Raw genomic sequence first — 23,791 nt, forward strand, 5'->3', positions numbered from 1 at the left:
CAGTTTTACTTCTTCCTTTTTCACTTGAATTCCTTTTATTTCTTTTTCTTGTCTGATTGCTTTATTTAGGTCTTCCAATACTATGTGGAATAAAAGTGATGGGAATGGACATCCTTGTCTTATTCCTGATCTTAGAGGAAAAGACTTTCAGCTTTTCACCATTGAGTATGACATTAGCTGTAGGTTTGTCATCTATGGCCGTTACCATATTGAGGTAGTTTCCCTCTATGCTCACTTTCTGGAGAGTTTTTAATCATAATTACTATTTATTATTAAAAATAATGTTCCTGGAGTTCCCATCGTGGCGCAATGGTTAACGAATCCGACTAGGAACCATGAGGTTGCAGGTTCGGTCCCTGCCCTCGCTCAGTGGGTTAATGATCCGGCGTTGCCATCAGCTGTGGTGTAGGTTGCAGACGCGGCTCGGATCCCGTGTTGCTGTTGCTCTGGTGTAGGCCGGAGGCTACAGCTCCGATTCGACCCCTAGCCTGGGAACCTCCATATGCCGCGGGAGTGCCCCAAGAAATAGCAAAAAAATACCAAAAAAAAAAAATGTTCCTAAAAGGTCACCGTAGTCCAGGCTTAATATTGTTGCAGTTAGGCTAAAGAGAGGGACTGAGTTCTGGGCTAATTTTTCTTTCTTTTTTTTTTTGTTTTTTTTGTTTCTGTCTTTTTGCCTTTTCTAGGTCCACACCCACTGCAGATCCTTAACCCACTGAGTGAGGCCAGGGATCAAACCTGCAACCTCATGGTTCCTAGTCAGATTCGTTAACCACTGCACCACAACGGGAACTCCTGGGCTAATTTTTCAAGTGGCTGTTGCTACTCAAGAGTGTAAGGGGGGGAGTTCCCACTGTGGCACAGTGGGTTAAAGACCTTGTTTTCTCCCTGCAGCGGTGGCACGGGTTCAATCTTTGACCCAATACAGTGGGTTAAGCATCCAGTGTTGCCACAGCTATGGTGTAAGGTCACTGCTGTGGCTCAGATTCGATCCTTGGCCTGGGAACTTCCACATGTTGCGAGTGTGGCTGAAAAAGAAAAAACAAAAGTGTGTGAGAAGAGGACCACTGTCACCTGGAGCTTGTTATGAATGTAGGGTCTCCTTGTCCACTACTGAGTAGAATCAACTATTAATAAGGTCCCTAGGGTCCATGTGCACTTTCTGTTAGAAAAACCTTTTCTGGTCCCTGTCAGACACTGATGCCCTTATGAAAACATGGATCTCTCAAAGCTGTCTTTACCTGGCAAAGTGAAAAAGATTTGTTATCACTTAAATAGCTGACTTTGATTTTAAATCTTAAAATAACCAGGAGAGTTAGCATCATTTGTTTTCTATTTAAGAGAGAGCTGTCATTTTTAAGTTCTATCAATTTGGGATTCCAGTGTTCCTGTTTTACCCCCAAAAAACTTCAGTTTTGATACTGCTTAGCTTCTTTCATTCTAGATCCTCCAGCAAGGGGAACTCTGTGGGTTTGAAGCTCTCACTCCTATCTGTGGTTGAAGACTGGACTTATGTGTCTGTCACTCCTGCTTTAAATCTTTTGTCAAAGATGTGTCCAAGAACTTAGAGTTCCCTTGTGGCACAGCAGGCTAAGTATCTGGCGTTGTCACTGCAGTGGCTCATGTTGCTGCTGTGGTCAGGTTCCATCCCTGGCCTGGGAACTTCCACTTGCTGCAAGTGAGGCCAAAAAAATGAGGAAAAAAACAAAAACAAAGAAAACCTTAATTGATGCCCATATATCAACCTTTATATGATATAAAACGGTAACTCAGCAGATTAAGGATCTGATGTTGTCTCTGTGAGGATACAGATTCAATCCCTGGCCCTGCTCAGTGGGTTAAGAATCTGGCATTGCCGCAAGCTGCATCATAGGTCGCAGATGCAGCTTGAATCCCGTGTCACCATAACTATGGCATAGGCCTGCAGCTGCAGCTCTGATTCAACTCCTGGCCCAGGAACTTCCATGTGCCACAAGTGCGGCCCTAAAAAGAAAAAGAGAAAGAAAACAAAACAGTAACTCAAGTAAATCACATATATTGCAATAATTTTTCTTTCTTTCTTTCTTTCTTTTTTTTTTTTTGCTTTTTAGGGCTACACCCATGGCATATGGAAATTCCCAGGCTAGGGATCGAATCAGAGCTACAGCTGCTGACCTATGCCACAGCCACAGCAATGCAGAATCCGAGCCACACCTGTGACCTGCACCACAGCTCATGGCAACACTGGATCCCCATCCCACTGAGCAAGGCCAGGGATCGAACCTGCCATCCCCATGGACACTAATTGGATTCGTTTCCACTGAGCCACGATGGAAACTCCCCATGGCAATAATTATTAACGACCTTTATCTCTATGTGCTTAAGGTTAAATGCATGTTATATAACTAAAAAAGAAACTATTTTACTCTTTTTATTATTTGAATTTTCATACCAGAAGATGTCATCAATATTTATGGGAGCATTTTTATAATACATATGCATATACATTACAGATAAAGATTTTAGCTACATCCTTTTTTAAAATCAGTTTTATTGAGGTATCATCTGCATACAACAAAATGCCCTAAAGGGTACATTTAAATTAAATTCATTTTATTGTTTGCTTCAATGATTGTTTTTATTGTATACCTCAATAAACTTGATTTTTTTTTTTTAAGTGTCAAAGGATCACCATGATTTGTTGCCTATTGCTAAAATAGCTCAGAAAAGATCAAGAAAGTTAGTAGACAGGGATTGATGCATTGGGCAGACAGGTAGCCCTATCAGGGTGGAAAGGTTAAGTACATAAATTTAGAAGGCTTGAGATCACTTTTATAAGAGTTTTTGTCTTTAAAGTTAGGATGCTGAGTTTATTATCAGGAACCCTGCGGCATTTTTGAAGAAGAGGCTAAACTGGGAAAAAAATTCTTGCTCTGCAGGGTCTACGTGGCGAGCCCCCATCTCCTCCTGGTCTGTCCGCCTCTCCACGTGCAGACCCTTGCATTTGCTACAATGCTCTCATCCAGTGATTTTGCATCTGCTTCTTGGGAGCTCGTGGTCCGAGTTGAACGTCCAAATGAAGAGGAACAGAAGGAAGTGACGCTGAGAGTGTCTGGAGACCTGCACATTGGAGGAGTGATGCTCAAGCTAGTGGAACAGATCAGTAAGTTGTTGCTTCTTTATGGTTTCGGTGCATTTGACCCCCTCTGTTGTGTCACCACAGAGTGGCTGAACTGAGTTGTCTGACCATCTAAGTTTTTCTTATCATCCGTCTTATAATGAATGGGCTCTTCCTGCAAGAAGAAAAGAAATGGGGAGCCCTGAAGGAGTCCAAACAATCCTCTGACCCCCATTGTGAAAACTTGAGTCTTTGGTGGCAGACTAAAGCTCCCCAATAGGTGTAATAACCTATTTGCACAAGAAAGGGGCCCCTTCTATAGTGACATATAGGGTGACTTTAGACTATACCTGGGGCGTTAAGACTAGTGTGTGATTCTATTAATGCTTGATTGCTCCACGATGCAGGCAGCTTGGTGTCTATGTCTTTTAGCACTTATCTACCTTTTGCTACTTGCGCTTTTTAAACAAGGAAAGAGGGGCTCCCATTGTGGCTCAATGGACTAAGAACCAGACATAATGTCTGTGAGAATGGCCTTGCTCAATGGTTTAAGGATCCAGCATTGCCATAAGCTGCGGCATAGGTCACAAATTCGGCTTGGATCTGGCATTGCTGTGGTTGCAGTGTAGGCCTGCAGCTGCAGCTCCGATTCAGTCCCTGGCCCAGGAACTTCCATACTGTGGCCTTAAAAATAAAAAAAAAAATAGGAGTTCCCGTCATGGCGCAGTGCTTAACGAATCCGACTAGGAACCATGAGATTGCGGGTTCGGTCCCTGCCCTTGCTCAGTGGGTTAACGATCCGGCGTTGCCGTGAGCTGTGGTGTAGGTTGCAGACGCGGCTCGGATCCCGCGTTGCTGTGGCTCTGGCATAGGCCGGTGGCTACAGCTCCGATTCGACCCCTAGCCTGGGAACCTCCATATGCTGCAGGAGCGGCCCAAGAAATAGCAACAACAACAAAAACGACAAAAGACAAAATAAAATTAAATTAAATTTAAAAAATAATAATAATAGAATAAAATAAAAAACAAGAAAAGAAGTCTTCAGGGTCAGAGTCTTCAATCAGGAGTCAACACGAAGATCCTAGAACTTAATGACGTTCTATTTCCTTTGTATTTATTTTTGTTGTCTATTTAAGGCCTTTGATGTTGGCTTTTTATTTGCACTGGTGATATACTAGTGATATAAAGTATTTTTAAGTAAGCTTTCATTGGAGCATAATATACGTTCAGAAGGATACATTTATCATAATTGTACAGTTCTTTGATTTTTCAGTCATAAAACTCTACCACCCAGATCAAGAAATAGAACATTACCTGTTCCCCCACCCAAGTTCCTCACCTGATTCCACCCAGCCACTGTCCACCAAGGGTAACCACTATCCTGAAAACCCCATGGAAATAATTTTTCAGATTCACGAACTGTATATAAGTGGAGTTATACAGGAAGATATACTCTTGGGCATCTGCTTTCTTTCATGCCGCATTATGTCTGTGAGATGTATCCATATTGTTGCCAATAGTTTGGGTTCATCTGTTCTCATTGCTGTGTAATATTCCACTGTATGATTATGCCACAATTTATCCATATAACTGTTGATGGATGTTTGAGTTGTTTCCACTTGGGGGCTCTTACAGATAGGGCTGCTATGGCACATGTCTTTTGGTGCATGTAGAGCATAGGCATCTCTGTTAGGTAGCTAGCTCAGGGAAACATCACCAAATAGTAGGACTTTCCAAAATAGTTATGGCATTTATACTTATGCTAATAGCACTGAGAAAGGTTTTCTAATTTAAAAAGAGAACAAGAATGAGGAAAAGAAAATGGTTATTTAAGTAAGTAAAAATCTTGGTAGCTCTTAATTGAGCAAAATAAGAGATGAGATATTGACTCCAGCATTAGCAAAGGGAAGAGATCCATCCTTGATGCCAAGGCGCATTGAAGAAGGGGAAGAGTTCAGTATTGATGCTCACATTGAGACAGCTCTGATTTCAGTGTAAGTGCTTTGGAAACTGGGAAAACTGTAGTAAAAGAGATAGTCATTCCCAAGAAGAGTGAAACGTCAGCTTTCCAGTGCTTCTGTGTGGCTTTTGAGAGCTTTTAGCATTCCAGTGCTGGAAGAATCCATTTCTTTTTTTCTTTTAACTTTTATGGAAATACAGTTGATTTACAACGTTGTGTTAGTGTCAGGTGTGCAGTAAAGTGACCCAGTTATACCTCAGTGTGTGTATGTATATATTCTTTTTCACATTCTCTTCCATTATAGCTTTTACAAGATATTGAGTAGAGTTCCCTGTGCTATAGTAGGTTCTTTTTGGTTATCTGTTTTGTATGTAGCAGTGTGTATATTTTAATCTCAATCTCCTAATTAGGGAAATAATCTTTTTATTGCCTTTTTTTTTTTTTAAGGGCTGCGCCCACGGCATATGGACATTCCCAGGCTAGGAGTCAAATCAGAGCTATTGCCGCTGGCCTATGCCACAGCCACAGCAACATCGGATCTGAACCAAGTCTGCAAACTACACCACAGCACACAGCAACGCCAGATCCTTAACCCACTGAGTGAGGCCAAGGATCAAACCTATGTCCTCATGGATACTAGTCCGATTCATTTCCACTGAGCCACAAGGGAACTCCTAGGGAAATAATCTTGATAAACAAAGCCAGTGTTCGTGGCCTTCCCAGAAATGACCATGGCTTCCCCGAGCGACTTGGGAGAAGAGAACTTTAGCATTTCGTCGTGAACAAAAGTTGTATATTTCTGTTCCATCTATGGTATTCAAATATAAAGAAGGTAATATTCTCTCTGTTTTCAACCTGCCCTGCCATAGGGATTTAGGCCCGATGCCACGAATGGTGGATCCTTGGGTGGTAGGCAGAGGTGGGACGTGAGACCAGTGTTGGCTTCCATTTGGCACATGTGGTGATGGGTTCTGGGGTGCGAAATGCTCCCTCTCACTTTACTTCATTGTTCTTTGTTCTTGCAGACATATCCCAGGACTGGTCAGACTTTGCCCTTTGGTGGGAACAGAAGCACTGCTGGCTTCTGAAGACACACTGGACCCTGGACAAGTGTGGGGTCCAGGCAGATGCGAAACTCCTCTTCACTCCTCAGCATAAAATGCTTCGCCTCCGCCTGCCCAACCTGAAGACGGTGCGACTTCGAGTCAGCTTCTCAGCTGTGGTCTTCCGAGCTGTCGGCGACATCTGCAGAGCCCTGAGTGAGTTCCCTGCAGGGGTCTGTCCCTCTTGACTCCCCAGCAGAGGAGGACAGGAAAGTTAGGTGCACTCCCGCCCACAAGTGGTTGGCTTTACAGAACACTTCCCATACCCAGAGCATCTTTTCAAGCCCAGTTCTGGGGATCGTAGCCACATAAGTAGAGTTGAACAAAATTTAAGATTATTGGAATAAATCAAATTTGTTCCACAAATCTTAAAATGATTTCAAAGGAGATTTGTCAACGGAAGAAACAACCCCATTAAGATCCCCCCCGCCCAAAACTCATTTCTCTAAGCCAAACTGAAATCATCGTGATATTTAAGACAAACAAAAAGAGTTCTATTAAATCACTATCATCATAGAGCTGATGTGTCTTTATTGTTTTTGAGATTATGGTGATGGAATGTCTTAATTGCTTCCCTAACACTTGGCTCCAGTTAATAGCTCTGTCCACAAAAAGCATTTGTGGGTTTATTTTCAGCAGAAAACACTTGATTATGGATTGAAAACTAATGCTTATCGGTTGGTGTCCCATGAGTTGTTTTTTGCTGTTTGTTTTTTTAGGGATGTACCCATGGCATATGGCGGTGCCCAGGCTAGGGGTAGAATCGGAGCTGTAGCTGCTGGCCTACGCCATAGCCACAGCACCGCAAGATCCAAGCCGTGTCTGTGACCTATACCACAGGCTGGCAATGCCAGATCCTTTAACCCACTGAGTGAGGCCAGGGATCGAACCCATGTCCTCATGGATACTAGTCGGGTTCATTACCACTGAGCCCTGATGGGAACTCCACCCACGAGTTTAACAGCCATCAGGGACAACACTGTCCAAACCATTTCTTCTTCCTGGGACTTCATAATGAAAGGGAAGTGGGTCATGAAAGTGTTGATATTTTATAATTTTTGAAAGTGTATAGCAATATTCTTGAGTTCCAAGGCTAAGATTTAGTATTTGAACATAGTAAATACACTGTGTGAGTGAGCGTTCTATCCTCCCTATTAAACTATAAAATGCTCATTCGTTTCTTCCACAAATATATATTTTTTGATTTGGCAGGCACTGTGGTGAGTGCCAGGGATGGGTTAGTGGTAAAAATAGTCCCAAATCTCTGCTTACAGAGCTTACACTGAGCATACGGAGACAGAAAATAAATCATGTAAAAAAAAAAAAAAGATGTTAGAAGGAGTAGGTAGTAGAGAAAAAAAAGGAAAAAGTGTAATAGTGTACGCAGGATTGAGTAGTGCAGGCTGCTATGGTGCTAAATAAGGTGAAGACAGAACTGTTTCTTGAGCACATCTGTGTTCCAAACACCTAGCACACTGCCTGGCATGCTACTGCTTAGTAACTGTTTGTTGACTGAACAAATGACTGAATGTAAGTTCCAGAATTGTCCCAATGCATGATAAGCAAATGACAAGCACAGGGCACCTTGCTGTCAGTAATATTTTAATGAAGACTTGAAAACAAAGTAAACAAGTAAGTAAAACTGTACATCCCATATACCACAGTGGACTGGAAGCACACATTGCTACTGGGGCCAAAACCTTGAGGTTTTAAAATCAACAGACGAGGGAGTTCCTGTCATGGCTCAGCGGAAACAAATCTGACTAGGATCTGTGAGGATGCAGGTTCTATCCCTGGCCTCGCTCAGTGGGTTAAGGATCCAGTGTTGTCGTGAGCTGTGGTGTAGGTTGCAGACACAGCTTGGATCTGGCGTTGCTGTGGCTCTGGCGTAGGCCAGCAGCTGTGGCTCCGATTCGACCCCTAGCCTGGGAACTTCCATATGCTGCAGGTGTGGCCCTTAAAAAGACTAAATAAATAAACAGAAGCATTCATACATTCTTTTCTAGATTACATCTTGACAGTCAGTCTAAAGGTCTCAACTTGACATTTCTAGTAATCACCTTTTATATCTGATCAGTTCAAGCTAAATCAAATTTAGCAAGACGACGATTTTTTCCTTAAAGGAAAGAAAAGACACAAAGGTTAGACTTGCTGGGGTTTTTTGTTTTGTTTTTTGTTTCTAATACTTCCACTGGAAATTTTTATTCATCTCCATGATTTGTGTATAAATTACGCAGCTGGAATGGTCACGGGTGTGTGTTGCAAGCTGACAGTCGGGCTTCCTTGTTTACTGGGAGGAAAGTGAACTGAACTGCCAGCCTCAGCCTTAGCACCAGGCAGTCCTGGAAGCGAAGAGTGGGAGGGGCTATGGAATCAGTGCATTTACCTCCAGGAAAATCTCTCAGAAAGACTGACTCCATTTCTTGGCTTTAATCTAGAATCACAGTAGCCAGTGTGCTTAATAGTTATCAGTTCTGGTTGTAAATGGCAGTTATGAGCATATTTGGTAAAAGGTGGAAAAGGGGTTATCTTCTTAGTTGGAGTTCTCCAGAAGCAGACCTGAGTAAAGATTTCACGTACTGGAGTTCCCTTTGTGGCTCAGCCTTAACAAACCTGGCTAGAGTCCATAAGGATGTGGGTTTGATCCCTGGCCTCGCTCAGTGGATTAAGGATCCAGTATTGCCATGAGCTGTAGTGTAGTTCTCAGACATGGCTCAGATCCCGAATGGCTGCAGCTGTGACGTGGGCTGGCAGCTTTAGCTCCAGTTTGACCCCTAGCCTGGGAACTTGCATATGCCATAGGTGCAGCCCTTTAAAAAAAAAAAAGAAGAAGAAGAATTCAAGTACAAATATTATTTATTTGGAAGGTGAGGCCAGGAAACTGGGGAGAGGCCACTAATAAACAAATGTTACTAATTAAGTCACATGTGTGCAGCTGCGGTTCTAATCGGGATCACAGTAGCCAATGTGCTTAATAGTTGCTTCTGGGTGGCACTGTGGACATGACTCAGGAGCTGTGCCACCGAGGGTGACGAAGCGGGGGTGTTAGTAACACCACTCTCATCAGTTGTGGTGTCCTTAGGGGCTGCTTTTGAGGGGTGTAAATTCTCTGAACTCGTGTGCTGTTGCATCTGTATCAGGGCAGTGCAGACTCTGGCATCCAGAGCAGGCACTCTTGTTCCAAAGGACATGTGTCCCAGCTACCCTTGGAAGATGGGTCAGAATGATATGAAACAGTAAGGGCTGAGAGATGGGCAGGCCGATGTCTGCCTTGAGGATGAAAGTAGCTGTTGGACAGAGATGGGCTCTGAGGACCCATGGTCCATAAAGAAAAAAGGTGGGGTCCTTGCTTGTTGTAAAAACTAAGGAAAGAAGAAGGAGGGAGGGAGAAAGAAGGAGAGATGAAAAAACTGGCAGCAAATAGATGACACAAGAATAGTATGAAATTGGAGTTCTTGTTATGGCTCAGTGGGTTGAGAACCTGACTAGTGTCCATGAAGATGCAGGTTCGATCCCTGGCCTTGCTCGGTGTGTTAAGGATTCGGCATTTCCATAAGCTACGGCGTATGTCGCAGATGTGGCTCAGATCCAATGTTGCTGTGACTGGTGTAGGCCAGCAGCCACAACTTCTATTTTACCCCTAGCCTGGGAACTTCCAATGAAGGGTAAGGAAGGACAAAAATCCGGCCTATGCCCCAGCCACAGCCACAGCAACACTAGGTCCGAGCCGAATCTTCAACCTACATTGCAGCTTGTGGCAACGTCAGATCCTTAACCCACTGAGCAAGTCCAGGGATCAAACCTGCATCCTCATGGATACTAGTCGGGTTCTTAACCCACTGAGCCACAATGGGAAATTCCTCCCTCCACTTTTTGATCCCTCCACACACCCTTTTTGAGGGGGTCACTGGTCCCCTTTCTTCAAAAGGAATGCAATTTAGTTCCAGTAAATGGAACCTGAGAAATGGTTTCAGATGGCCAACGTGACTCTGAGTCTTGGAAGGAATTTTCTTTTTACTTTTTGCTTTTCTCCTTTCTTTCTTATATTTATTTTTAGATATTAGAAGAGCAGAAGAACTTTCCTTGTTAAAGCCTTCTGATGAATATTTTAAAAAGAAGAAAAAAAAAGAAAAAAACAGTAAAGAGCCCATAATTGAAGATATTTTAAATCTGGAGGTTTCTCCAACCATTTCAGGTTCACCAGGTAAGATGCATGATAGAGGTCATTGTTTTAATTCATTATTAAGTCCTATAATTTCTTATATTCATATGTTCCGAGACCTCTCCTCCCCTCTGCTTGGCCTTTCCTCTCTCCCCCAAATAAAGAAGGACTAAAATTGAGGCTTCCAGTGATGGGGAAAAAATATTCAACTAATTTTAGAACAGAAATTTTTTAGCAAGGTACATGTTGTATAGCTTATTGTGTGTATTATGTGTACGGCTTAATTGTGTATATGATGTTGCTGATGATTGCAGAGCTTTAGTAGAATTGGCCATGAATTTGTGGGATAAAGGAGATTTGTTAGCTCTCTCAAATATACTTGTTTTCCTGATCCTAACTCCACATGACTCTTTAACTCAATTTAAACTTTGCTTTGGGAGGTAAAAATTCTGGAAAGGCATCATCCTTTTATTTTGACAAGCATGCCTCAGTGGTATTGCAGATTTGGTTCCAGACCACCGTCTGAAAGCAAGTCACATGATTTTTTTTTTTAAATTTCCAGTGTATATAAAAGTTATGTATTCGGGGGAGGCTTTTTTTTTTTTTCTTTTTTGGTCACACCCTCGGCATATGGAAGTCCCCTGGGCCCTGGATCAAATCTGAGCCAAAGCTGCCACTAAAAGTTGTGTTTACACTGTACTATTACTTGTTAAGTGTGCAATAGCATGGTGTCTTTAAAAGAATGTACATAACTAAATTAAAAAATACTTTATTGCTAAAAGCACTAATATCATCTAAGCCTTCAGCACATGATAGTAGTAACATCAGAGCTCACTGATCACAAGGAGTTCCCATCGTGACTCAGCAGTAACAAACCCGATTAGTATCCATGAGGTTCAGTCCCTGGCCTCAGTGGATTAAGGATCCACCGTTGCCATGAGCTTCAGTGTGGGTCGAAGACTTGGCTCAGATCCCGAGTTGCTGTGGCTGTGGTGTAGGCTGGCAGCTGATTAGACCGCTAGCCTGGGAACTTCCATGTGCCATGAGTGTGACCTTAAAAAGACCAAAAAAAAGAAAAAAGAAAAAAAAAAATCACTGATCACAGATCCCTGTAAAAAATATAATAGCAAGGAAAGGTTTGGGCTAGTAGTTACCAGAACATTGGGAAAATGGAGCCAATAGATTTACTCCACACATGGTTGCCACAACCTTCAATTTGTTAAAATAAAAATAAATAAATAAATAAATAAATAAAAGGCCTTCCCGTCATGGCTCAACAAATCTGACTAGCATCCATGAGGACGCAGGTTCAATCCATGGCATCATTCAGTGGGTTAAGGACCTGGCATTGCTGTGAGCTGTGGGGTAGGTTGCAGACGTGGTTCAGATCCTGCATTGCTGTGGCTGTGATGTAGGCTGGCAGGTATAGCTCCGATTTGACCCCTAGCCTGGGAACATCCATATGCTCCCAGTACGGCCCTAAAAAGACAAAAAAAAAAAAAAAAGGTGTCTGTGAAGAGCAATAAAATAAGATATACCTGTATATAAGAATAAATCTCTAGGGAGTTCCCTGGTGGCCTAGTGATTAGGACTCAGCGCTTTCACTGCTGCTGCCTGGGTTCAGTCCCTGGGCTGGGAACTGAGATCCCACATCAAGCTGCTGCACACTGTGAGGGGAAAAAAAGGATAAATTTCTAGTCTGCTTGCAACACTGATGGTTTTCTTGCATAGTAATTCCAATGCAGAGAATGAAGGGAATTATTTGCGCTTACCTTAAGCAAATTAGAGTCAGATGATTTATAAACCACCAACTAGCTAGGTTCTTCAAATTAAGTACTGCAATTGGTTTAAGGATCTGTCAAAAAAATATATTATTGTGCATGCCTTCTTTGAGAGCTCCAGTTTTCTAAAAGTGCCATTTCGCACTACTGAGATAGGACAATTTTGAATTATCGAGATGGCGATAGTCCCCAACATTTGTGTGGGTTGATTTTGGAAGTTTTTACAGCCTTTGAGTTCCCAGGCTTTCCAGGAACTAAATATTCAGGCAAGAGTTTTATCTGTGTATAACCTCTTCCCATCACCAGTGGTTCATCTGATTATTTTATTTTGTTTCTAACCTATGGCATATGAAATTCCCAGGCCAGGGATTGAATCCAAGCTGCAGCTGTGTCCTGTGATGCAGTTGCAGCATGCCAGATCCTTTTAACTCACTGTGCCAGGCCAGGTATCAAACCCACATCTCCGCTCGACCAGAACTACTGCAGATTCTTGACCCACTGTGCCATGGCGGGAACTCTTCATCTGATTCTTTTAAATGATACAAACATTTAAGTTCAAAATCCATTTTAGTACAAGCAGTACTAATATTTACTTAAAAGAGTCCTACACCAAATCTCATATCCTCGTTAATACCCTCCTTTGCTTTGCAGTAAATCCTGGCTTATACAGTAAAACCATGACCCCAATGTATGACCCCATCAGTGGAACACCAGCGTCTTCCACAATGACTTGGTTCAGTGACAGTCCTTTGACTGAACAGAACTGTAGCATCCTCGCATTCAGCCAGCCCCCCCAGTCACCAGAAGTGCTTGCTGATATGTACCAGCCTCGATCTCTGATTGACAAAGCCAAGCTTAATGCAGGGTAAGGACGTGACTTCATTTTGCTTCTCTGCGAGCTTATGGTGACATAGTAAGAGAGATGTTGCAGAGATGGGGAGGTGAGAGGTGTTTAATTTTGAATTTAGCAGGCCTAACAAAAGTCAGTGCTGATCTTAGCAACAAAAGGGAAAAATGCAGCCTTTTAATACATTTAAAGTGTGACAACATTCATGGGTTGGGTTAACTCAGTGGTTTACCATATTTACCATTAGAATACTAATTCTTTGCCTGCACATGTGTGCAAAGTGTATTTTATGGATGTAGAACAGCTTCTGAGTGGGTTGGTCCCCACTGGACAGCAGCGGAGACCTAAGGTGGCCCCGCTGGCCCACTGCCTTTCCTAGAACATCCTTTCTCTGTTCTCCATGCCAACGAGCTTTTGTTTGAAGGCGTCTCAGAAAACACACTCAAAGCACCATTTCTCCCATCACCAGGTTATTTTACAGTGTCAATGAGAAATATAGGTATATACCAAGAGCACTTGGAAAGCTATATGATAAAATGGATATAAAAGCTATTATCAAGCTATATGATAAAATGGATATAAAAGCTATTATCAAGCTATATGATAAAATGGATATAAAAGCTATTATCAAGCTCTCCCTTACTCTTTGTTGCTTATATTGGTTACCTGGACTTTGTTCAAGGATACACACACACGCACACGTAGATACATTTACATAATATGCATATATAAACATAATGTATAATATATATACATAATATATAATATGTGTGTGTGTGTAAAACTGACTGATTTTAAAAGTCATCCTGTTGTTTTCCAGTTGGCTAGACTCTTCACGTTCCCTCATGGAACAAGGCATCCAGGAGGATGAGCAGCTGCTGTTACGATTTAAATACTACACTTTCTTTGACTTGAATCCCAAAGTAAGATACTTTTTCTCTCTTCTCTCCCTTTTTTAAAATGTGAATGCGTGGATGTGTAAAACTGAGCCATTTAGTTATCAAAATCAAGATTAATTTGTGTCATCTATTTAGCTCTGCAGGGTTAGACCAATAAATGTATAAAGGTCTCTGGATTTTCATCTTTTAGTCTCTAGCGAGCATGATGAGCTACCCCTGAGTTAGTGGGAGTCTTGAAGGAGCTTCATGCATGGTCGGTGTTGCCTCCTCCATTTACAGGAATGAAGGAACAAGAAGGGAGTGGCTCACAGAGCTGGAGCCCTTCATACTTAGAAAGGAAGGCGTTGGCAGGGCTCAGATTAAGCGGGGGAGGGGTCCAGGCGGAGGAGCCAGGACCCCATGAAGGCACACACCAGCTCAGCACTGCAGTGCTGAAGGAGTCTTGGGTGACAAGGAAGAGGTAATGACCCCAGCTGGCTGCCACCTCCCACTTTAAGTGCACATTTCCCACCAGAAGTTTCTCAGGGCAGCTGAGTGGTGAAATCAGTGCTCTGAACGTCTACCCCTTCCTTGCCCCCACTCTCCCTTTGGTAGAATTGAGAACCAGCACTTCAGTGGCCAGACATAGAAATTACAAGCTGGGAGTTCCCATCGTGGTTCAGTGGTTAACAAATCTGACTAGGATCCATGAGGATTTGGGTTCGATCCCTGGCCTTGCTCAGCGGGTTGGGGATCTGATGTTGCCATGAGCTGTGGTGTAGGTCACAGATGGCAACTCAGATCCCACATTGCTGTGGCTTTGGTGTACGCTGGCAGCTGTAGCTCTGATTCAACCCCTAGCCTGGGAACTTCCATGTGCTGTGGGTGCAGCCCTTAAAAAAAATAAATAAATAAAGCTGGGTCTCAGCTCTCCTGAGCGTGCAGCAGCATGATTTCATCAGATCATTTTCACCCACTTCCGCACCAGCTGCTTTTCTCCACTTACTGAGGGGTGCTCGATCGAGGGTCACCTTTTCTGCACCTGTCCCCTTCTTTCCACAGCTTTTGGTGGGATTAGATGGTCATTTGTCTTACTTGGGTCAATTGAAAATCCTATATATCATCTTAAAACCAGGGATGGCTTTCATGACTTTTTGTGAAAGAGAGACACAAAGAGATCTCAAATGTCTGCCCAAGTGGACTAGATATGTAAAGGAGATATCCTTTGGGGGCAAACATACAACTTAAATGACCTGAAATATTCCAGGATACTTGTGGTAGATTGATTGCAAAGATGTCTGCAATTTCCTATCACTTTCTCTATCCATACCATTGACAGTGTGATCTTGCAGCTCAGTCCATCAGCAGGTGGGATCTTTGCTCCCTCTCGTTGAATCAGGGCCAGCCTTGTGACTGTGCTTTCGCCAATAGAATGGAGTCCAAGGCATGAGGCACCCATTCTAGTCCTCAGCCTCAGAGGCCTCACGTGCTTCTGCTTGCTCCCTTCTGCTATCGCCATGTGAAAAAGCCTGGAGTATCCTGGGATGAGCCATCCCAGCTGAGGGCATTCCCGACTAGCCCAGTCCCCAGCCAGTTCAGGAACATGGGTGAACTCAAGTGAAATCAGTTAATCCTGACATGAATCCACAGAGCCACTCAGCTACTCACCAGCAATAATAGATTATTGTGTTTTAAGCCACTACATTTTGGGTTGGTTTGTTGTGCAGCAAGTGCCAACTGATACATATTCCGATTCTAAAGATGACTTTGGTGGATAGCCTACATAGCACACATAGCACAGCAGGGTTTCTGTCCCTCACGTCACTATCTTCTCCTTGATCCGGATTTTTAGTCTGGTCTCCAGGAGCCCATCTCAGCTCCCACTGCTTCCCTATCTTTGGTTTACATCCAACTTAATTCCATAAACCTAGTGGCATCTGGAGTGCATTACTTCTGGTGGACAGTGGAAGAAAGCGAATTTTGGCCCTTCCTTGCTAAAACCTTTGGGAGAAATTATTGTTGCGGCTTCTTCTAACCAATTATTTTGATTTTTTGAAGGCGCTGTGATTGATATGACTCTTCAGATTTTCTTTTTTGCATTGTCCACTAGACCCAATTCTCTGTGTTCTCTGTGATTTCATTTTTAAGCCTCATTCTGGACTCAAATTTACTCTTGCCTTGCCTAGTTCCTAGGTAACTTAAGCTATCTTGTTGTAGGCTATGTATTCTAATAAACTGGCTTAAATTCTTTTTCTAGTTGATGCATAAATAAAACATATTTTTACTTTTTTTTTTTTGCTTTTTAGGGCCGCACCCACAGCAGATGGAAGTTCCCAGGCTAGGGATTGAATCGAAGCTGTAGCTGATGGCCTATGCCACAGCCACAGCAATGCCAAATCTGAGCCACATCTTCAACCTACACCACAGCTCATGGCAATGCTGGATCCTTAACCCACTGAGTAAGGCCAGGAATCAAACCCATGTCCTCATGGATAGTAGTTGGTTTCGTTAACCACTGAGCCACAATGGAAATGCCCTAATTTTCTATTAGAAGGTGGTACAAATAGAGATCTAGTTTTTCCTCAGCCAAGCTTATGGACCCCTTGCTTTAGACTCCAAATCCAAGAACCCCGGATTCAGAAACCCTGCCCTGAGAGCGCATTCAAATCTTATCTCTTCCAGAAAGGAGCTTCTCTCTCCTCTTGGTCACACTGGCGTTTCCCTTCTACGAGCCACAACTAAGTGTGATTTCAAGACTCACACCTCTGAGTTTACCACACTTATGGATTTTCTCTGCAAATCAACTGCAGACTCCTCAGAGATAGGGAGCCTTTCTGATATTTCCTTTGCTCTCCACCCTTACACGCTGCAAGGATGCTGAGAGTCAGACTTTCCTAGTCACCTGCTCCATGATGAGATCAACTGGTCCTTGGGGACCCTCTTAGCAGTTTCCTTGCCAAGAGATTCCCCATTATGTCCTTGCTTTGGCAGTTAAGCTCAGTGCTAAAAAGAGGTCAGTCATCTGCTTCTTAGAAAAAAAATTGTCAGGAACATATGAGTGACTCTACAGTCAAAGAATTCACATATGGCAGATCATCAGCGTAGATATCAAACATGGAGGGGCAGGGTTAAATATGTTTGTCTAAAAAAGGGAAGATAAAAAAGAATCGTACTCGCAGAATGGGACAAAGACCCTGAAGGCAGAGGTCACTAGGCTGTTGTCTAGGTTCTTTGCCTCCAGCCTCTGCTTGCTTAATTGGTAGAGTTCCCTCTCCATAGCTCTGAACGGAACATATTTGACTCTTACAGCCAAATAGCAGCTGTCAACCCAAAGGTGACAGGAAAACTCAGGCTGGCAGGATATGACTTTGGAGGACAGAGTGGTGATCCCCAAGTACTTTAGAGTTGTGGCAGTCCTCCCTTCTCTCCCCTCCTAAAGTATGGAGTGCTATCAAAGAAACCAAGTGTAAGGCTCCTAGTGTGTGCCATGTAGAGGGATGTAGAAACTTAAGATAGAGTTCCTGCTTTCGGAGAATCTACAGTCAAATCAAGAAGAGCAAAGATAGTACCCATGAAACCACTGCAAACATGCAAGGCATCCTACAGTTAGGAGCTAAATTGTATAATAGGTCCAGGGAGCTTCTCTTCTCTGGCTTTCAGAAGAAAGAGGCAATTAGGCTGTAGGGCAGAGGCAACAAGAGCTGATTTGAGATTTTAATCTTAGAGATATGAAAGTACTAGAATGCAGCATTTCACATATATTTTAAAAATGCAAATTCCAGAGTCCATGAAAGAAAAGATTGGTACATTTTAATTTAAAAATGAAAATTTTGGAGTTCCCACTGTGGTACAGCAGGTTAGGGATCCCATGTTGTCTCTGCAGTGGTGCAGGTTCGACACCCAGCTGGGCACAGTAGGTTAAGAATCTGGCATTGCCCTAGCTGTGGCACAGGCCACATCTATAGCTCAGATTTGATCCCTGGTCCAGGAATTTCCATATACCATAAATGCAGCTAAAAAGAAAAAAATGAAAATTTTATGCATGACAAAAAACTATAAGCAAAGTTTTTAAAAAGTCATTGCAACACATGCTACAAACGAAAGACTGGTCTCTCTAATGTATAAAGAGCTCTTCCACATCAATAATAAAAATACCAACGACCAAGTAGGCTAATGAACAAAAAATGTGAACACGTAGTTCATAGACAAAGAACTACAATGGCTCGTAGTCTTATATTGGCAAAGATCAAAAAGTTTCATACACTATCTTAACAAGAATGTGGGGAAATGAGCCAGCTTAGCCATACTCTCCTTGTAGGTCAAAGTACGAATTAACCTAGCCTCAATAGAAGGCAATTTGGCAGTGTCTCTCAGGATTACAGTGCTGCATAGCTTTGACCCAGTAAATCCACCACTTGGTATTTATACCACAGTTATACTCAAATATGTGAATTGACATGTCTGTGCACAAGAACATTTATTACCATATTTGTTTAGGAAAAGACTGGAAACCACCTAAACATCCATCCATAGGGAGCTGGTTAATTTCATTATAGTTCATTCATGTAGTGTTGTGGTTAGGAAGAATGAATCAGCTTTTCTGAATGGGGAATGTATTCAGGGAATATTACCAAATGAAAAAGAACAAGGTACCGGGTTGGTAGAGAAACTACCATTTTGGGAAAACAAAAAATAAGATACTCTGTCCCTTTTGAATTCTTTCAGAATAAATTCTATCATTACATACTATTTTGCCCCATTTGAATGCATTTTAAAATATGTGTATTTTTAAAATAACTTTTATAGTTCTAATAGCTTATAGTATTTTTTAAATGTTCATTAGATAAAAGGCACATCAGCTTTCATCAGAGGCCTAAAGGAGGCGCTCCCTGGTGGCCTAGCAGTTAAGGATCCAGCATTATCAATGCTGTGGCATGGGTTCAAATCCTGGCCTGGCCCAGAATTTCCGCATGCTGTGGCCATGGCCAAAAAAAATAAAAAGTTCTAAAGGATACTATAAGTTGCTACCCAGCGAATAAGGACTCTTCAGTGATTAGAACCAAATAGTAATCCCTTCCTGGGAGCATGAAAACTATGGAAGGTAGGTTTTGTTGCTTGTGTTGTTGGTTGGTGGAAGGAGAGAAGAATGACTTGACTCAATGGGGAGAAACAAAGATTTAAGGAGTGGAGGTGGCAGAAGCCACGGGCTTTGCAAGTTTTCTATTTTCAGTTAACCAGGAAACAAAGGAAATCTAGGGCCAATGAGAAAGCAGTAGCCAGTCCCCATCAGGGAAAAACTTTGTTTCTGAGCCACCAAAACTACTAAAGGAGTTCTCAGAAAGAAAGTTTTCAGGACACTTGTTAAAAAATGAATCTATGAAAGACCCAGGATCTTGTGCTGTTCCAGAGCCTCCGTGGGAATGTGAGCAAGTCCAAAGAGGGCAATTCAGAGCTCTGTGGATGCAGCAGGGTTCCAGAATGTCTTAGCAAGAGGCAGGCCTCGCCTGGTCCTAGGACGGCTTGCACTTCATTTCTGATGTCAATCTGCAAATGTAGGCAAGTCTCCCTTAACCTATATTCTTCCTTTTTTGTTTTGTTTGTTTTTTAGGGCCGCACCCATGGCAGTATGGGAGTTCCCAGGCTAGGGGTCGAATCAGAGCTGCAGCTGCCGGCCTACAACTGTAGCAACACCAGATCCGAGCCTCATCTTCGATCTATACCACAGCTAATGGCAATGCCAGATTCTTAATCCACTGAATGAGGCTGGGGATCGAACCTGAGTCTTCATGGATACTAGTCAGGTTCGTTACTGCTGAGCCACAACAGGAACTCCTAACCTATATCCTTTCAAAGGATTGTTTTATTTGACATGGAGGTGGAGGAGAGTTAAGTCGTTTTACGTGTGGAAGCTTTTATTCAATTTTTAAAATCTTTACTGACTGCATTTGAGAGAAAATCCTTATTGGGTGCTTTAGCTTACTCTCACTAAAACCCCTATAAGCATTAGGATTGTAGCACTATGTAGAAGATAGACAGAGGGACAGACAGACAGATGAATAAACAGATAGAAATGACAGTTTGTTAGTCCAATTAAAATTTCAGAGACTGGGAGTTCCTGTCGTGGCGCAGTGGTTAACGAATCCGACTAGGAACCATGAGGTTGCGGGTTCGATCCCTGGCCTTGCTCAGTGGGTTAACGAACGATCCGGCGTTGCTGTGAGCTGTGATGTAGGTTGCAGACGCGGCTCGGATCCCGCGTTGCTGTGCCTCTGGCATAGGCTGGTGGCTACAGCTCCGATTAGACCCCTAGCCTGGGAACCTCCATATGCCACGGGAGCGGCCCAAGAAATGCCAAAAAAAAAAAAAAATGCAGGGAGTTCCCGTCGTGGCGCAGTGGTTAACGAATCCGACTAGGAACCATGAGGTTGCGGGTTCGGTCCCTGCCCTTGCTCAGTGGGTTAACGATCCAGCGTTGCCAGGAGCTGTGGTGTAGGTTGCAGACGCAGCTCGGATCCCGAGTTGCTGTGGCTCTGGCGTAGGCCGGTGGCTACAGCTCCGATTCGACCCCTAGCCTGGGAACCTCCATATGCCACAGGAGCGGCCCAAGAAATAGCAAAAAGACAAAAAAAAAAAAAATTTCAGACACTGTGCATACTATTTAGATTTTGTGTTTCAGCTGTGAATTACAGGCAGGGTCCTTTTGCGGGGGAGGGTTAGGAATTGGCTGCCTGGTTTTTGGTGTGCATTGTGTATGTGATTTGTTTTGTTGTCATGTCTTTTGATTGCAGTATAATTTACATGCCATAAAATTCACCTGTTGTAAGTGTACAGTATGAATTTTAGTAAATTCACATAGTTGCACCATTATCACCAGAAATCTGGTTTTAAAACATTTGCCTCACCCAAAAACATTTCCTCGGACCCATTTGTGGTCAGTCCCTGCCCCCAGCCCACCACTGGTCTGCTTTCTGTCTCAGGTTTTACCTTTCCCAGAAATTTCACATATGGCATCATACAGTGTAGTCTTGCATCTGGACTCTTTCACTGGGTGTGATGGCTTTGAGATTTATCTGTGTTTTCCTTAAGTGGTGTCCATGTCTGAATTTACCCCTTTTCCAGCTTAGGGACACTGGGTGGCTTCCAGTTTGGAGCTGTTATGAGTAATGCTGCCATGAATGTTTTCATGTGTGCCATGTTTTGGGTTGTTTTGGGAGGATTCTGGTATGAACTCCTGAGCGTTGCCATGACACCTGGCAAAGTTCACAAAAGGACAGAATTTCTCAAGTTATTACTATTCTGGCCCCCTGAAAACCACACACTTGGATTTGAATTTGTCCTTTCTGAGCAGCTTTAGAAACTCTGAGAAGGAGGGAGCCTGAGGGCAGGTCACGGTCCCCCTGGCCTGAGAGTAGACCACTTGCTGGGTTTATCTCACTTCAGATCTTTTTTTTTTTTTTCAACATTTCATTTTTTTTTTCTCCTGTAGAGCATAGTGACCCAGTTACACATACATGTATACATTCTTTTTTCTCACATTATCATGCTCCATCATAAATGACTAGACACAGTTCCCAGTGCTACACAGCAGGATCTCATGGCTAATCCATTCCAAAGGCAATAGTCTGCATCTATCGACCCCAAGCTCCCAGTCCATCCCAATCCCTCCCCCCGCCCCTTGGCAACCACAAGTCTGTTCTCCAAGTCCATGATTTTCTTTTCACTTCAGATCTTGGTCTTCATGGTCACCTTTTTCTTTAGTGTGTCTAAGATTAATGCGAAAGGAAAAACAAACGCATGCTAACCAACCTGTGATAAACCTGTTAGGTACTCTATTTCTCTTCCATGTTTTCTTCAACATTTTTATCTTTTTTAAAGGATATGGTAAAGTGTAAACTCAATTGAAAAAAAAGAAAAGAAAATCAAACATTAGGAGTTATTGTTTAATTGGTACAGAATTCCAGTTTTACAAGGTGAAAAGAATTCCGGAGACAGACAGTGGTGATGGTTGCACAGCAAGGCTAACGTACACTTAAAAATGGTTAGGATGATAAATTGTATATGTATTCTACCACAAAGAAAATCAAACATAAAAAGGAATTGGGAGTTCCTGTCGTTGTGCAGCCGAATGAATCCGACTAGGAACCATGAGGTTGCGGGTTCGATCCCTGGCCTCGATCAGTGGGTTAAGGATACAGCATTGCTGTGAGCTGTGGTATAGATCGAAGATGCGGCTCAGATCTGGCATTGCTGTGGCTCTGGTGTAGGCCGGTGGCTACAGCTCCAGTTCGACCCCTAGCCTGGGAACCTCCATATGCTGCAGGTGCGGCCCTAAAAAAAAAAAAGACAAAAGGAATTATGTAGAGAAAAAAAAATGGGAGTCCTTTACTATGTCCTTTCTCCAAGAAGTAGTCACATTTAACAGGCTCATGATTAACGCTGGCTCCTTAACCCACTGGGTGAGGTCAGGATCAAACCTGAGTCTTCATGGATACTAGTCAGGTTTGTTACTGCTGAGCCACAACAGGAACTCCTAACCTATATCCTTTCAAAGGATTGTTTTATTTGACATGGAGGTGGAGGAGAGTTAAGTCGTTTTACATGTGGAAGCTTTTATTCAATTTTATTCAATTTTTAAAATCTTTACTGACTGCATTTGAGAGAAAATCCTTATTGGGTGATTTAACTTGCTCTCATTAAAACCCCTATAAGCATTAGGATTGTAGCACTGTGTAGCAGGTAGACGGAGAGACAGACAAATGGATAGACAGAAATGACAGTTTGTTAGTCCAATTAAAATTTCAGTGACTGTACATACTATTTAGATTTTATTATTCATGCAGAATTTTTCACATACATTTATAACATATCTTGGGGTCTGTTTGGGGTTTTTTTTGGCTGCCCTTGATGGCTCGGTTGCTTAACTAGGTAAAGGATCCAGTGTTGTCACTGCTATGGCACAAGTTCAATTCCTGGCCCAGAAACTTATGCATGCCAAGGGCTCAGCCAAAAATATATTTATTTTCTTTCAATCTGCATGTTGTCCTATATAACCTTCTTTAGGGTATTTTTCACCATTAAAAATTTAAATTTTTGATTGTCAAGTCAGTCTCATGCATAACCTAAAGGTTTCCTGTCTTGCTTTTAGTAAGGGCTTCCCCACTCAAAGATTACAAAAAGTTTTCTCTTATGTTTCCTTCTTTCTTTTTTTTTTTTTCTTCCTTTTAACACCTCACCTTCGGCATATGGAAGTTCCCAGGCTAGGGGTCGAATCGGAGTGGCAGCTGTGGGCCTACACCACAGCGACAGCAGTACTGGATCCGAGCTACGTCTGTGACCTACACTGTACCTTGCAGCATCACCTGATCCTTAAGCCACTGAGTAAGGCCAAGGATCAAACTTGCATCCTCACAGACACTGTATTGGGTTCTTAACCCACTGAGCCGCAACAGGAGCTCCTCATGTTTCCTTCTAATAGTTTTGCTTGTTAGCTTTAGATGTTTTTATAATTGCCCCTAGATACATAATTCACATACCATGCATTTCACATACCAAGTCACCCATTTAATATGTACAAGTCAGTGGTTTTTAATATATTCAGTGGTGCAGGCATCACCACTATCTAATTTCAGAGCGCTTCCATCATCCTGCCAAAAAGCCATCACCCATTGAGGGTCTTTTCCAATTTCCCTCCAGCCATCCGCAACCATCAGTCTACTTCCTATCTCTATGGACTTGCTTATTCTCAACATTTCATGTAAATGGTGTTATACAGTATATACAATATGTGGGGCTTTGTGATAGTTTCTTGCACTTAGCATGAGATTTTCAAAGGTCATCCATATTGTAGCACATAGCAGTATTTTATTTCTTTTTATTGCCAAATAATATTCCTTTATATGTATACGTCATGTTTTATTTATCCATTTGTCAGTTGATGGACATGTGGATTGTTTCTACTTTTTC

The 23,791-nt window shown here is 42.6% G+C and overlaps 1 protein-coding gene across 1 annotated transcript in view; it reads left to right on the top strand.

Moving 5' to 3' along the window:
- The window catches only part of FERMT1 (FERM domain containing kindlin 1), a 58,421-nt gene that overhangs the window by 4,977 nt on the left and 29,653 nt on the right, over positions 1–23,791 (top strand). The window contains exons 2-6 of the mRNA XM_047771696.1: positions 2,919–3,142; positions 6,083–6,316; positions 10,218–10,364; positions 12,755–12,968; positions 13,771–13,873. Coding sequence (XP_047627652.1) covers positions 2,992–3,142; positions 6,083–6,316; positions 10,218–10,364; positions 12,755–12,968; positions 13,771–13,873 — 849 coding nt within the window. The 5' untranslated portion in view covers positions 2,919–2,991. The remainder of the gene's footprint in view (positions 1–2,918; positions 3,143–6,082; positions 6,317–10,217; positions 10,365–12,754; positions 12,969–13,770; positions 13,874–23,791) is intronic.

Source organism: Phacochoerus africanus, chromosome 3 (assembly GCF_016906955.1).
Source record: "Phacochoerus africanus isolate WHEZ1 chromosome 3, ROS_Pafr_v1, whole genome shotgun sequence".
Classification (NCBI taxonomy): Eukaryota; Metazoa; Chordata; class Mammalia; order Artiodactyla; family Suidae; genus Phacochoerus; species Phacochoerus africanus.